A 17,473-nucleotide genomic window follows, 5' to 3' on the forward strand; every position below is an offset into this window, starting at 1 on the left:
TATTTCTTCTGTTTTCAGCTGTCAGTATCTCTTCAGATTAGATTACTTCAAGACCACTTGTTGAATTGGGCATGAACATTTTCAAGGCTTATAATAGATATTTTTAGACCAACTCCTCCATCTCCACCCTAACCCCTGCTTAGAATTTCACCAGCAATATGTGAAAAAGTTCACACTAACATGTGCATCCTCTTCAAAACTAAATTTTAGTGAAATCATATAATTGTGCTAATTAATTAAATTTAAAATATCTAAGTGTGGGATTTCCCTAGTGGTCCAGTGGTTAAGAATCCACCTTCCAATACAGGGGATGCAAGTTCCATCCCTGGTTGGGGAACTAAGATCCCACATACCAAGGGACAACTAAGCCCTTGAGCCACAACTAGAAAGAAGCCCATGCACCCAACATGCTGCAACTAAGACCAGACGCAGCCAAATAAATAAAAATTTAAAAGAAAAAGAAACCTATGGCTGATTCATGTTGATGTTTGGTAGAAGAAACCAGTGCAATACTATAAAGCAGTTATCCTTCAATTAAAAATTTTTTAAAAAGTCTAAGTGCTATTTTATTTCTGTATATCCTATCTTGTCTTTATATCATTTGTTAAAATTTAAAATTCTTTAAAATTCATTATCATTTATTGTCTAACACATCTTGACTTTTTAAAGTTTCCCTTTAAAAAATAGAAATGGAATTTTTCTTTTCTCAGAGAAGAAAATCCTATTAACCCATTTATTCGGATTAATTTCTTTTGATTTTAAATAATGAATATGCTAGACTGAACTGCTTTCATATACATATATATCTTTAAATATTAATATGCCTTGTTCTGTTATATTTAGATGATATTTTTCTAAAATAAAATCAAAATTCTTGTTAGACTTCTGATAATCACATAGAATTAATTGAAAGATACTCCTGTAATATTACATTTAGTTTTTTTGTTGTTTCTTTTTTTTACTGACTCTGAAAGCTGAGAACTATTTTCCTGTAACTCTGGCTATATTTAAGTCCAAATTTCACATCCAAGAATTGTCTTGTCAAATGATACTGGTTTTGAAAATTTATTAATAATTAGAAGAATCTGTAGTTTTTCTGTTCCTGTAATTCTCTTATAGGTACATGTTAGGCAATGTGGATCTCAAAAATAGTAGGCAAAATTATTTTTAAGTCTTAAATATTTAAAACTTGCTTTAAGACAAATTAAGAAAATATCTGCTGCATCTGAAGGGCAAAATTATATTTTGATAAATGTAAGTGTACCATTCATTATCAGCTGGAATTTATTTACATTACTTTAATGTGATTCAAGATCTCAGAGCAAAATAAAATGCCAAGAGGTAATCACATTATCTGAACAATAGAGCATTTGCACAAACTCTTAAGAAACTATTCACTGGTCTTTTGATCAGAAGGTTAGAATTCTTTTCTGATTTCTCCTTGGCTATTAATTTCTGAAAGTCCACAATATGCATCAAATACAGCGTTTGAAGTCTTTCTTAGACTATTTTCAGCAAGGCATAAACATAAGGTTTATTGCGCTACAGTTCTGTAGTACAAAGGATCCACTTACTGACCGCTGCCTAACAGTTCTGGAGGAATTTTAGTGACTATTAGCAAGCACATACATGGGCTTTAAAATATTAATGGTTTGCAAAATACGTTCTCCTCAAAAATATCTTTAAACCTCTATTATTGTATCTGTTTATTTCACCCTTGTTCATATGTAAGGTATTACTCTTTTTTCTTAAAGAAAATTTATTTGGAATATATGATCTGGAAAATACCCAGAAATTAGGTCCTTTGATTACTACACTTAACCTTTCTTGGATCTTCACATTGTTAATTTTCATGTAGCCTTCGTGAAGAAAGGAGCGTCTGTAGCTACCAGGGGGACCGTTGTTTCCTGTGAGAGTGAGGGCTCATATGGTATTTCCTCCATTCTCCGAACCCCACAGGTTCCTCGTGGTCTGTGAACAGTATCACTGTGTAGAGTATTTGAGCCTGTCCTGTTCCTCACAGAAACACTTCATGTTGATTGTCATGATTCTTTTTATAAATCTCTTGACGGCTTTGTCCTCTTAATTGTGCCATACTCCTTATAACTGAGTTAATTATTGAAAGAAGTGATGGATGTTTTATAGATTGAATGTATATTCAGTATGCAGTGGAAAGAAAATGGATTGGGAATAGATTCAGTGATGAGTCCATACGGTGGTGGTGGTGCTCAGTTGTATCCAACTCTGCGAACCCATGGGCTGTTGCTGGGCAGGTTCCTGTCTGCATGGGATTTCCCAGGCAGAGTACTGGAGTGGGTTGTCATTTCCTACTCCGGGGATCTTCCCAACCTGGGGATGGAACTCACATGTCTTGCATCTCCTGCATTGACAGGTAGATTCTTTACAACTGCACTACCTGGGAAGCCCACATACTTCATGACTAAAGTTTTTAATTACTTAGAAACCCAAATCTAGAATAAAAATTTACTTATTATGTATATATGGGTTCTGACATAGTTCTTTGCTTTTCTTTTGGAGACATTTTTGAAGAAAAATTTACAGCTTAAAAAATATATAGATGATACACAATATTATGTCAGTTTTGAGTTTACTGCATAATGACTTGATTTTGCATATATTATAAAATGATCACCAGGATAAGTCTATTAATCATCTGTCTGCACACAAAATTCTTGTAATACTGTTGACCATATTCCTTATGCTGTGTATTACATCCCTATGACTTATTTATAATATAACTGGAAGTTTGTACCTGTTAATCCTCTTCACTTATTTCATCCACCCCAATGCCTCCCTTCTGGCATTCACCTGTTTGTTTTCTGTGTCTGTGAGTCTGTTTTAGGTTTGGTTTTGTTGTTTTGCTTTTTAGATTCTTCATGTAAGTCAAATCATGCAGTATTTGTCATTATTTATCTGAATTACCTCACTTCACAATAATGCCCTCTAGATCCTTACATGTTGTCACAAATGGCAAGATTATATTTTTAATGGCTGTGTAATATTTCACTGTCTGTGGAATATTGCACATCTTTATCCATTTGTCTATTACTGGACACTTAGGTTGTTTCCCACATGTCTTTTAAAAACAGATTAAAGAATGTTTTGAGTTCTGTTGCTTTACTTCTGAGGTATGAATGGTTCCTGATAGTACAATCACTTAAAGAAGCATGGTATACAGTTGGAGGAAAATTGTTTTTAAAAATAAAAAAGCGTGGATAGAAATGCGTCAATTATATAATCTTATTCTAAATCTCTCTCTTAAAGGGCAACAAAAATAATGGTTTTGTGATGAATCAGGGTGGTTTAGTGAAATGTTTAATACTTCTTCTAAAATACTTATGAGATAATATAATATTTTCTAGTGGAAGTAACAGGAAAAAATTTGTAAAAACTTTTTAAAATTGGTGATTATATGTTTGATGCTTTAGGAACCTACATGAATGAAGATTTAAAAGAATGTTTTATAAAAAGAGTGAAGTAAAGCCATTTATAGCAACATGGATGTATCTAGGGATTATCATACTAAGTGAAGTAAATCAGACAGAGAAAGACAAGTATCATATGATATCACTTATATGTAGAATCTTTAAAAATGATAGTAATGAACTTATTTACGAACAAAACAGAAACAGACTCATAGATTTAGAAAAAAATTTATGGTTAGGAGGGGAAAGGGAAGGGATAAATTAGGAGGTTGGGATTAACATATACATGCCACTATTATATATATAAAATAGATAATCAGCAATGACCGACTACATACCACAGGGAATTCTACTCAATACTCCATAATAACCTACATGGGAAAATAATCTGAAAAAGAATAAATATATGTATATGTATAACTGAATCACTTTGGTGTATACCTGAAACTAAGACAACATCATAAGTCAGCTATACTCTAATATAAAATAAAAATTTTTTTTTAATTCAGAAATTTATGGAGAACCAGAAAGTGGTTTTGAGGGGCTGATTTTTAAAGCCCTGTTGATATCCTTGGGGAGAGATAAAACCGACTAGATTAAGTGGAAGGTGTGTATTTAATCATTTCACCAAGACAAGATTATACAGTTAGGTACCTTGGCTAAAATCTTTAAATTAATTTTTCTGACATGAACATAATTGACCTGGAAATTAAATATCCACTTAAATACTATTCAGTGAAGCCTGCCAGCATTACTGCAAGATAGGTACAGGTTGTATTTATATTGCTCTGTTTGTACCTAAAATCTAGGCAGTAACATGATCGATTATAACAACTTCTAATATTGTGATGCAGGAAATAGTAAGATATTAAGTTGTACATTAAATAGCTGAATGGTCAATTAATATTCAAAAAGTACTTTTAAGGAAAGGGTAATGATTCTTTTGAGTTGATCAGCCTTATTCTGTAGATTTTTAAGTGAAGAAGTTTTTCTCCCTATTTGTACATAAACTGTGAGGTTGATTTCAATACCTCTTCTCTCTCCTTGTAAGTCCCTGAAAAGAAATAGGGATAGGAAGGCTTGGGTTCGGGGCCTTTACAGATTGCACGTCCCTGTCTCTCTGGAAAGATCATGCTGCTTGTCCTGTGAAATGTGGTGTATGTACCTTCTTGGCAGAGGTGACGTGTCACTTCCACACTGAAGCTTTGGGAACATGGGGGAGGAAAATTTCTCCAGTACCCTCTTTGGGTCTCTAGCTGGGCTTAAGAATTAAACTGATACAAGGTTACCCCAAGAGAAGCATACAAATTTTTATTGAATTTTTACATACACATAGGAGCCTTTGGGACTGCCCAGTTGGTGCTAGTGGTAAAGAACCCACCTGTCAATGCAGGAGACACAAGAGACATGGGTTTGATCCCTGGGTTGGGAAGATCCCCTGGAGGAGCCTGGCAACCCACTCTAATATTCCTGCCTGGAGAATCCCATGAACAGAGAAACCTGGTGGGCGTCTGTGAGGTCTCAAAGAGTTGGACACGACTGAAGCAACTTAGCCGCAGTAGGAGCCTTTACAAGAAAATGAAGACCCAAAGAAGTGACCAGAACAGGAGACTTTAATATCTTTCAGACAAAGAAACAATACATTTGTGAAGAGCTGACATGACAGAGGAATTTGAGCTGTGGGCAGTAAACAGTGAAGGAGTAACAAGGTTTGTTTATACAGCCTTCTCTGCCCAGCTACTAAGAATGTTTCTTTTCCTCCTGGTATAGGCAGAAGAAGGTACCTTTCACATGGGGGGTTCTCTCTTCTTCCAGGGAAGAGGGGCTGGGGAGAGGGGTGAAGGTCAGAGTGACTTTCCTGCTTTTGACATTTTCACAAACTCCGTCAGTCTTAAGTGGTATGTCAAGGTGCCATTTTTGAGGTACTGTGTTTTGGGGTGCCATGTCTTGAGCCCCATCAGTAGCCAGTGGGTAATTTGCCACTGTCTTGGAGACTGGTAACATTCTAAATGGAGGCTGTTCTGTGGACCTTCAGGGCTCTATGAAGCCCACAGGGGTTTCCCACCGTAGTGAGATAGACATGCAGGGTAAACAAGATGTAAACTTCTGTTTTTTTAAATCATGATGATTTGGGGATGCTTGTTACTGAAGCATAAGCCAGTCTACCCTGACAGATGGAATTTTCCTAGGTCTAAGGGTCAAAAAAGAGATAACTAGAATAACTGTTCATGTCTTCAGCTGTGTTTGTTAACATTTACACGTGCCATTCATTCTTCCAAGTGGTATATAGCAGTGAACAAAATCTTCTCTTTTCTCAAGAAACTTCTTCCCATTCTTCGTTATTAGTTTAAGGAGTCCCTTTTTCTGCAAAGCCGTGTTCTCTGAGCAGCAGGCTACCTCTTTCTCTTCCTCGCTCCTGTGCACTTTGTACACACCTTCATTGTGGCATTGATGGTATCGTGGTTATTCTGTCCTGCTTTCTAGGCTGTGATCGCCTAGAGAACAAGTAGTTTATACATGGTACATAGTTATATGTAGTATTTACCAACAAGGAAACAAGGACCTACTTATAGCATAGGCAGTGGTACTCAGTACTTTTAATGACTGTAATGGAAAAAGATTCCAAGGCGAAATGACCCACAGGAAGTCTGAACTTACTCACTTAAAAAAATTGGTTTTGAAATGTGGGAGGTGATGCAGAGAGAATGATGCAAAGTATCTGTGTTATCACTCTATATTATACTATGTAATTTGCTACATCTATGTATTTATATTACTTTTTAAATATTTACTGAAATACAGTTGATCTGTAATATTGTGATACTTTCAGGTGACTCAATTTTATATAGATAAATATATATACATACATGTATATATTATGTATAAATAATACAATATACAATATAATTATATTATATATAATATACATAATTATATATAATATATTATGCTTATATATTATATTATAATATATAATATGTTTTATATAATGGTAATATACATTATATATATTATATATACTTTATATATTATATATAATATGTTGTAATATATTATATATAATGATATTATTATATATTAATATATAATTTTATATAATATTATATGGGCTTCCCTGGTAGCTCAGGTGGTAAAGCGTCTGCCTACAATGCGGGAGACCCGGGTTCAATCCCTGGGTTGGGAAGATCCCCTGGAAAAGGAAATGGCAACCCACTCCAGTATTCTTGCCTGGAAAATCCCATGGACTGAGGATCCTGGTAGGCTACAGTCCATGGGGTCGCAATGAGTCGGACACGACTGAGTGACTTCACTTCACTTCACTTTATATATAATATTATATATATTATATAATATATAAGGGTATATTATACAGGGTATAATATATATATATATAGGGTATATATTATACCCTATATATATATATATAAGGGTATATATTATATAATATATAAGGGTATATTACATAGGGTATATGATATATAAGGGTGTGTATATATATATATATATATACCTTTAATATAATTATACTATTATATAATATATATTATAATATATAACATATATCTTATTTCAGTTCAGTTCAGTTCATTCACTTTGTGACCCCATGGACTGTAGCTTACCAGGCTCCTCCGTCCATGGGATTTCCCAGGCTAAATAACAATTGTATGTATATCTATGGTTTATATGGAAGAAAAGTAAAGTAAAAGTAAAGTTTATTTTTTTTTTTCTTTTTACCCCTTCCCCCAACTAATCTTGTTTGAAAATGCGTGCCTTAAACTAGTATTTGTAAAAGGTACATTTTTTTCCCTTTGTAGGAGCTCATTTCCACTTCAGTAAGCTAAGTTTAACCACATTGCATCAGAACTCAGTTGCCTAATACACCTGTGCTTTTATAATAGCTTTATTTTAAGCTGATTATCATTTAAATAAGTATGCTGAAATCTTAGTGCATTGAGAACATTGGGGAAGTAAATTTTACATATTTTGTAGAAGTCCATTTTTTTTTAGGTTTTAGACCTCTGAAGCACGCAGTCTTTCTCTGCAGGCCACATTTGCTTTTGATTCCTTCAGCAAATATTTATTGAGGCTGTACTGTGTGTGCAAGGCTCCACGCCAGGTGCTGAGGCCCAGTGGGCTCATGGAGCTGGGCCCGCTTCCTTTATTTGTTGGCTTTTTCAGAACTCACAGGGTAAACTTGTCCAGGGCACAGTTGTTTTGACTGTACTGATTTTTATACATTCCCATCAAAGGATAGTGGGCACTTGGTGAAAACCCCTGGGAGTTGGTGTAATCCCTTGTGCAGTATAAAAAGAAAAAGATACTTGGTCCTGGCGCCTGGCACAGAGCTGCTAAAACCCTGGGGATCTCCTGATTTCTTTGGTGTGCTCACCACTTTCTTGGCCAAGGGGCTTCTGAATAGCTTCAGAATGGGGGCTGGTCCCAGAAAGACCAAACTATGATTGGAAGCTTGGAACTCAGTCCAGCCTCGAAGTAGGGAAGAGGGACTGAAGATGGAGGTTAATCACCAAAGGCCACTGGTTTAATCCATGGCCACTGGTTTAACCAAAGGCCACTGGTTTGTGCCCAGGTAACAGAACCGCCATAGAAACCCCTGAATGATCAGCTGCAGAGAGCTTGCAGACTGGGGCGCACAGCACGAAGCTGGGAGGGTGGCACCCAGAGAGGGCATGGAGGCTGCGCCCCTCCCACCGTGTCTCACCCTATATTTCTCATCCATTTGGCTATTCTTGAGTTGTATTCTTTATAATAAACCAGTAACAGAAAGGCAAGTACTTCCCAAGTTCTGTGAGTCATTCTACTGAATTATCAAACTAGAGGAGGGTGTTGTGGGAACCCTCAGTTTATAGCCTGCTGGTCAGAAGTACTGCTGCTGCTGCTAAGTCACTTCAGTCATGTCCAACTCTGTGCGACCCCATAGATGTCAGCCCACCAGGCTCCTCTGTCCCTTGGATTCTCCAGGCAAGAACACTGGAGTGGGTTGCCATTTCCTTCTCCAATGCGTGAAAGTGAAAAGTGAAAGTGAACTCGCTCAGTCGTGTCTGACTCTTAGCGACCCCATGGACTGCAGCCTATCAGGCTCCTCCATCCACGGGATTTTCCAGGCAAGAGTACTGGAGTGGGGTGCCATTGCCTTCTCCAGGTCAGAAGTACAGTAGCCTGGGAATTGGGATTAATGCCTAAAGTGGGGGCAGTCTTGTGGGACTACTGCTTCAACTCTTGGAATATAATGCTAACTTTGGATAGGTAGTGTCAGAATTGAAGTGAGTTTTTGGTCACCCTACTGGAAATGATGTTGAAAAAGACAACGTGCTTTTAAATGTAGGAAAAAGAAACCTTTGGCCTTTGTCTGTCACATTGTGTGTGTGTGTGTGTGTGTGTGTGTGTGTGTGTGTGTGTGTGTGTGTGTGTGTTTAGTGCATGAAAAGATTGAGGGCCAAGTTCCACAAGTTGTTTCTGACTCTTTTGCAACCCCCTGGACTGTAACCCACCTGGCTCCTGTGTCCATGGGATTTCCCAGGCAAGAATACTGGGATGGGTTGCCATTTCCTTCTCCAGGGGTTCTTCCCAACCCAGGGATTGAACCTGTGTCTCCTGCATCGAAGATGGATTCTTTACCACTAAGCCACTGGTCAGTACTAGGGACATATAGAAATGAACATAGTTTCCGAAGGGCTACAGTTCTGCCTGGGCGGGGCACAGGTGGTAACCTGTTTGGTAAAGTGTTAAGGTGATGGTAATGGACTCTGTCCACACTCTGGGGACAGTACAAAGCACAGCAGTGGGGTGTCCTAAGTTGGCCCTGTCTAAGCCAGAGGTCAATGTTTGACTCTTGATCTCACTTTATTTTTTTGACTTAAACCACAGTAATGTATTTTCTCACAGTTCTGGAGGGTAGGAAGCTAAGAGCAACATGTCAGCATATTTAGTTTCTCATAAGGCTTTTTTCCTTGGTTTGCAGAAGACCACCTTCTCACCATGCTGTCTCATGGCCCTTCCTCCACGAGTGTGCATCCTTGGTGTGTCTCTGTCCAGAGCTCCTCTTATTATAAAGACACAAGTCAGATTGGATTAGGGCCCAACCTAATTGTTTGATTTTAAGTTAATCGCCCCTTTAAAGGCTTTACCTCCAAATACTGTCACATTTTGAGGCATTAGGGGTTAGGGCTTCAATATATAAAATTTGGAGAGACAAAATTCATCTTGTAAAAACCAGATTGTAAATATTTTAGGCTTGTAGGCCATAGAGTCTCTGTTGGAACTCACAACTCTGCCATTGATCTGATTTTTCAGCTGGGGCTGAAGAGAAAGGATGGCTTGGAAAGGACGTGGGGGAAATTCCAATCAGAGGAGACTGTGTCAGTGAAAGTAAGGAGGTGTGAGGGCCCCATGGCAGTATAGGAGGTGCAGTAGATGAATTTGGGTATAGTGAAACTACCGCACTTCAGTGCCAAGAGCTAAACCTTGTAATATTGGAACAACAAATGATTCAATGGAATGAATAGTCCAGAAAGAAATAAACAAATATGTGATAAGGTAGGTTTCACAAATCAGAAGGGTATTAAATAATAATACTGAAGCAAGTGATACATTGTTTAGAAAGAGAATAGATTCTTGCGTGATGATTTTTAGTCAGCATTTAGGTGCTTGAAACATAAATTAGAGGATTAAGGTTTCCTTCTGTGAATTAAAGCTGAAGATCAACACTAATGGGTCAAGGTGCTGTATATAACAGGTTACCTTGAAGAACATAATATCTTACAATATCACCTCACTGAACATATAGACACCATTAGAATGGTTGACTTTGTGGTCCCTACACTCTCAAGAGCCTCAACTTTGGTTTAATGTTCTGCTCTTGTTCTCTTAAAATTTTTTAATTTATGAAAATGGGCCTGTATTTTCACTGTGCACTGAGCCCTGCAAGTTATATATTAGTCCCGCCTGTGAGGTTGGTCAGACAGGGGAAAAAAAAAATGACAGAGCCAAGCTTTAGAGATAGATGATCTCCTGCTTCTAGGAAGGTTGTGGCAACACAATTCTAGAGTCTGGGCCACATTCGCAGGACTGTGTGTGTTTCATGTGTGTGCCGTGGGCTGTCCCAGACTGACGCGTTAAATAGTTTATCTGACAGGCTCTCTCCTCCTCCCATCTCCTTCTCGAAAAGGAAGCTTTTAATTGTGATTTGGCTTCTGTGGTCTTCCTGCAGGGAGAGAGCTGGCTGGTTACGGTGACTCCGTAATAATTCCGAAAGTTAGTTACTAAGCTGGCATCCTGGTGATGTTCATCAGTGAGGTTCTTTAATGGGAGCCTGTCCCTGGGAGAAAGCCCCCTTCCATTATATTTCTGAGGTCCAGGTATTGTGTTGGTGAATTCACCAAAGCCAGCAAAGGCAGAACAGTGGTTAAGAACAAGACCTTTCCATAAAAAGGAATGAAGTTCCAGGACCTGCTACAATAAATTAATAATGTAACATACCAAAAACATTGAGTGTACACTTTACATGGGTGAATTGTATGGCATGTGAATTATATCTCAATTAAGCTGCTTTTTAAAACATTAAAAAAGAAGAAGAAGAGGGTGTTTGGAGTGAGCCAGATAGCCCTGGGATCAAGTCCTGTGGTTGGTACCACATTGTGTGATCTTGGCCAAGATGTATAACTATGCCCTGTTCTTTCATCTCCCAAGTGGTGATATGACACCAAGGGTTGTTGTGAGACTGAAGGAGAAAATATACACCTTGTCAAGGCTTCTCAACCTCAGCACTGTTGACATTTTGGATCAGATCCCTCTTTGTTGGAAGGAGGGAGGAGGGAGAGCTGTCCTGTGCATGATGGGGTGTCTACTAGCTTCCCACAGCAGCTTCCTCTTGACCCCTTACAGATGTAACAGCCAAAGTGTCTCCAGATGTTGCCTAAGTGTCATACTGGGGGACAGAATAGGCCCTGGTTAAGAATCACTCACTGGCTAAGGTATGTAAGAACAACGCTTGTAAAAAGAAAGCTACTGGCAGATTTCATAATATTTACAGTCCTTGGACTAAAGATGACAGTACTTCTGAGTCCCCTGGAAAGACATTTGTCAGCCTTTCACCTGTCCTCTGCTCTTTAAATTTCTATGTCCATGCCAGAATCAAGTCCACATGGATTAAAGTGTATGTGCTAAGTCGCTTCAGTTGTGTCTGGCTCCTTGCGACCCTATGGACTGTAACCTGCCAGGCTCCTCTGTCCATGGGATTCTCCAGGCAAGAATGCTGGAGTGAGTTCCCATGCCCTCCTCCAGGGGATCTTCCCGACTCAGGGATTGAACACGTGACTCAGTATCTCCAGCATTGACAGGCAGGTTTTTTTTACCACTAGTACCACCTACCTGGATTAAAGGATAAATGTAAAAAGGTCTCCCTTTACAGACTGAAAGAAGAGAAGTTACAGATCTGTAAATTTGCAAATAAAAAAGATTTGCAAATACCAAACTCAGAAGCAGTGGTACTTTCGTGATGTTTAACATCAGGTTTAAATCATATTGGGTAATTTTTTTCTCAATGTCATTACACTAAAAACAAAAAACATGAGTAATTGGTTAAAAAAAAAAAAAAAAAAAGACCTAGTAAGTATAGTTAAAAAGCAAACTGGAGGGGATTTCCTGCCGTCCAGTAGTTAGGACACCGTGCTTTCACTGCCTTGGTCTGACTTTAATCCATAGTCTGGGAACTAAGATCCTGCAAGCACATAGCATGGCCAAAGAAAAAAAGCAAATTGGATAAAATGATTATAAGAGATATGTCAAACTGGTGTCGAGAAACCAATGTAAATCAAAAAGAAAATAAAATACAGAAGTAAATGTCTCAGGCATAGGGACAAAAGAGGATATACAGTCGGCTTACAAACATTTGAAAATTGTTCAAATTCAATAATACTTAAAAATTTAAATCTTTTTTTCATTTAAATTGGCAATAATATCTAACTATGTGGTACCATTTAGGGCAGTCTCCTCACACATTCCTTATAGAACACTGGATGGGTATAATCCCCCTGAGAAGAAATGTGATAAATATGCCTTAAAAGTTATCATACCTTTTAGCCCCCAAAATAACATTTGGGAATAATGCTACAACATAATCTGAAATGTAGACAAGTATTTGTGCATGAAGATATTTACTACAAGGTTGTTTCAATAGAAGCCAGTTTTGTGTCAAGCGTTAGGGGAGTAGTAAATTGGAGCTTATGATAAATAATTGGCAGTCTTTAAAAAATATTTATAAAATGTTTCCAATGGCATGCAGAATTCTTACACTGTTAAATGAAAAAGCAAGTTTTAAAATTTTGAATGCAGTATGAACTCAGCTCAGAATAAAGACTGGAAAGGAATATGCAAAATATTAATAGTATTTATTCCTGGAAGATTGAATTATGGATAATTTATGCAAGTTACTCATAATTGCATGATTAAATTGACCATTTCAAAGCAGACTTAGATTTTGTGTGTGCCTGTTCTTTCCAGTAATTTTTTAATCTTAACCATTTCTCTAGCTTGGAAATGAAGGTGAAAGAGGTTAGCTATGTATCTCTGAGTAAAAGAAAGAAATGAAGTTATCAGTGCCTAAAAGGGCAGCTTTATAGTAAATTCCTTATAAACTGCAATAGCAAACTGGTTTTGTGGGGTAGACTACTTGCCCTGGATGAGGTGAATTCATGCTTTTTTACACCACAGCATTCTTTTTGTTCATTAATTTTTAAAGATATATTTATTTTAAAAAGATATATTTATTGTAGCATGTTTCTTGGTGAAGGAATCTTTAAAATTTCCATGTTTCCCTTGACAGTATGTGCAGAAGCTTATAATCCTGATGAAGAGGAAGATGATGCTGAATCCAGGGTATGTAACTTACTGAATGCATTAATTTTACATTATACTCTGGTCTTGGATAAGGAAAATAATAATAGAAAAGATGTTAACAGGCTTATAGATTAACAGAAAGCATAATGGAATTATTTTGACTGTTTCTTTTCATAGTCTTCTCTCTGATAGCTTACTGCTTCATGTTCTGTGTGGTTACTTTGATCCAAAGCATCTCTCTCTTTGGAGAGATGGACATAATAACTCACTGAAGTTGTGCTTTTATTTCTCTTGCATAAATATAGCCTGTGATGAAAAATGTTTTTAGCTATCTTTCCCAAAGTGATAATGTTATTTTTCTTAGACAAGTAAGTATTTCTAGCAAAGAAAAATACTGGGAAAAGACTCCTGCTCCTACTAATTTATCACAACAGATGCTTACTCTGAAACAACAACAGACACAATAAAATTACATCTAAAGTGTCAGTACAGCAGTTATTATTTTTTAAAGTCTGTGTATCTGATTGTTTGCTCAGAAACTGATTTGGAGGGCCTAATGTTTTTGCAAGAATTTGTCTGGTTTGAAACACTTTTTAAACTATGTCCTTTCGCTCCGTTCTCCTATTACTTATTTAGTAGAAAGTAAACTAAATAGGAGGTTACTGAGCCTGGAAATGGAAAGCAATCATTTATTTATTTATTTTTGAGTACATTGCAAAAGTTCTTTTTTTTTCATTTGGTGTTAAAAAATGAAAAGAAAATCTTATTTCCGTAGCTCTGAAAAATACTTCAATAAGGTTGAGTTTTATAGAAAAGCAGAATACTGGGTCTGTAAGTCATTACATCATTATGCTCCCTGAAATGTAAATAAAATTCAGTGATAGAAAGATCAGGAACCTTAAATGACACAGAAGATTTTTAAGGAAATCCCATTTCACAATTGTCCATGATGGGGACAGTACCAGACTTGCAGTGTTCACTTCTGAGAACCAAAACTTACATATTTTTATGATGTCCATAAATTCCAGTCTGAAAATTATCTTGCCTTAGGGTCGAGGTATCATCACTAATGTTTAATGTGCTATAACCACTATAATGTGGTCCAAACAACCCTCCCCTATCCTACACTTTATTTATGTATTTCAACGAAACAATAATAGGTTACTTTGAAGACAGCATTTTGTGTGTGTGTGTGTGTGTATGTATATGTGCTCAGTCATGTTTGACTCTTTGCAACGCCATGGACTCTAGCCCTCCAGACTCCTCTTTCCGTGCAATTTTCCAGGCAAGAATGTTGAAGTGGGTTGCCATTTCCTCCTCCAATTATTCTTTGTATTTGTGTATAAATGTATTATGATAAAGCTTAGTAATTGAGATGTTTGATGAGCTGGTTTGACTTAGTAAAAATTTAAATTAAAAAGAACATTTAAAAATATAGTTTGAAAGCAATATATGGTATCTCATGGACTCGACAACTGTTAGCTACCATTTGGTCCATGCCATAGTAAAGCGGTTTGATTGGATCACTCCAGCTAATTGCTGACAGTCTTGTTGCGGGGGACTATACCAGGTGAGAGTCATTTGGCTGGGGGAAAGAAACCCCTAATCACATTGAGATTAAAAACCAAAAACATTGGGGAATTACTGGACATGTGCTTGGAGATCGTACAGAATTCCTGAAGGAGTTAAAGAAAACCCCAGGCTGTGGCTGGCAGGCAGGAGTCAGCCCCTCTGGGGTCCTTTCACAGCACCGGTGTACACTCAGTATCAACACTGAAAGGGACTCGGCTACCACCAACTCCTATGTCTGTCTGAGATCACAGTCCGAGTTTCCTTGTGGGGAGTTTTCACAGACCTGACCTTGGGGTTGGGGGCCAGGCCAAGGAGTACAGACCTAACTATGGGGTCTCACTTATAAATGAGGGTATCCTACAATCCCACTCCTGGGCATACATCCAGAGAAAACTTTAATTCAAAAAGATGCATGCACCCTGGGGCTCATAGCAGCACCATTTATGTAACAGCCAAGACTTGGAAACAACCTACATGTCCATCAACAGATGAATGGAGAAAGATGTGGTAAATATATACAGTAGAATACTACTCAGCCATAAAAAGAATGGAGTAATGCCATCTGTAGCAACATAGATAAACCTAGAAATTGTTATACTGAGTGAAGTAAGACAAAGACAGATATCATATGACATTACTTATATGTGAAATCTTAAAAAATTGTATAAGCCAACTTATTTACAAAACAGAAATAGACTCATAGGCATAGAAAACAAATTTATGGCTACTGTAGTAGATAGTGGGAGTTGGGGGAGAGAGAAATTAGGTGTTTGGGATTAACATACACACACTACTATATATATATGTATTTATAAAATAGGTAAAGAACAATAACCAACATAGCACAGTGAACTATATTCAATATTTGTAATAACCTATAATGGAAAAAAATCTGAAAAACATAAATATATATGCATATATATATAACAATTGCTTTATATCTGAAACTAATACAACTTTTTAAAAATAATTTTTTATAATAAAATTTTTATAATTTTTTGAAAGGTATATAAATAGATAGATAAGGGCAGTTCCTTGTGAAGGAGGCATCTTTGCGGGTTGCACATTCAACCCAAGTTGTGCCTGTGACACAACTTTGACGTTACTTTAGTAGATTTTTGGTAATTAATTAATTAATGATTAATCATTATAATAAAGTGTCTTGGGGTTTTCATTAAGTTGACTCTTCTCTAAACATGTTGCTAAAAGCTTTACAACTTTTCTCTTAGCAATAGACACTATAAGGCAGTTTGTACCATAGCCTTTAGAAATGATTGTTACAGATTTCAAAGTTAATTGGCTTTAGAAAATGTCCATAAGGAAAACATACAGTGCATTTTGATAAATTCACTTTTCATTTGGACATTTTGTCTTATTTCAAAGACTGTGTTTATTTTATTGGACTTCCCTGGTGGGTCAATGGTAAAAAAAAAAAAAAAATCTGCCTGCCAAGCAGGAGACATAAGTTTGATCCCTGTGTCTGAGAGATCCCCTGAAGGAAGGAAATGGCAACCCACTCCAGTATTCTTACCTAGAGAATCCCATGGACAGAGGAGCCTGGCAGGCAACAGTCTGTAGGGTCATGAAGAGTCAGATACAACTTAGTGACTAAGCAACAACAAAAACCTGTAATCTCAGAGTTGTGTAAATAGGTATTTATTTTTTTTTATAAAATAATATGTATTCAAAGAAAATTTAAGTTCTTAAGATTGACTTTGGAAAATAACAAATTAGATTTTACTTGGAATACATTTAATAAATGAAAATGTAAGGGCTATGTACATCTACCATGTAGAAATGGGCAGAGAAGAGCTAGTAAATTTAAGAGTGGAGTACTTCTTCATTTTGTACTTCATGAAATGTTTTGGGAGTGCTTTCTGCATATCTATCTGGTCGAATGCTAAGTATACAGTGGTGAACGTGGTGGACAAGCCCTTGCCGTCTTGGAGCTCAGAGTCTAATAACAGAAGCTAACAGAAAGCTAGCAAATTAGCAGTCACAAAATATGAACTGTTGAAAGGACAGTGTGATAGGGTATAGGAATTAAAACCAAACCCCCCAGATCAACTAGGTCCGAAATGAAACAGAATAGTGGGAGAAGGGCTCCTTGAAGTGAAACCACAGGATGAATGCAGAGAGAATCTTGCCAAAAGTCTGGGAGTGCATTTTGGGTTAACCCAAGCCCGTCAGAGTGGGAAGAGTTGGAGGCTCTGAGTGAGGGCTGGTGTGGCTGAGGTGAAGGCCGAGGAGGAGGTGGGAATGTGATGGCCTCTACCGAGGGTTTGCTCTGGAGAATGGGGTGTTCTGATTTAAACGTCTAAAAGATTACTTTCAGCTCTGTGTGGAGAACATACTGGACAGATATGAAAACATCTTGTACAGACCTCCCTTGCTTAACAAAATAGATGCACAGTGTTTTCTTTAAAGAAAACGTGTCAGTCAGTCTTATTGTTTCTTCTGTTTTTTTTTTTTTAATTGAAAGACAGCAGAGGTTTATAGCAGTAGTTGACAAACTTTTCCTGTAAAGTTTTTTTTCCTGGGAATTCTATTTGCAAATAATAAATACTTCATGCTTTGGGGGCCGTTCCGTTTCTGTCACA

The 17,473-nt window shown here is 37.2% G+C and overlaps 1 protein-coding gene across 1 annotated transcript in view; it reads left to right on the forward strand.

Annotated features, from left to right (window-relative positions):
• The window catches only part of PRKAR2B (protein kinase cAMP-dependent type II regulatory subunit beta), a 103,135-nt gene that overhangs the window by 54,598 nt on the left and 31,064 nt on the right, over positions 1–17,473 (forward strand). The window contains exon 3 of the mRNA XM_065939840.1: positions 13,288–13,340. Within this exon, the coding sequence (XP_065795912.1) occupies positions 13,288–13,340 (53 nt within the window). The remainder of the gene's footprint in view (positions 1–13,287; positions 13,341–17,473) is intronic.

The sequence above is a fragment of the Muntiacus reevesi genome, chromosome 6 (assembly GCF_963930625.1).
Source record: "Muntiacus reevesi chromosome 6, mMunRee1.1, whole genome shotgun sequence".
Taxonomy (NCBI): domain Eukaryota; kingdom Metazoa; phylum Chordata; class Mammalia; order Artiodactyla; family Cervidae; genus Muntiacus; species Muntiacus reevesi.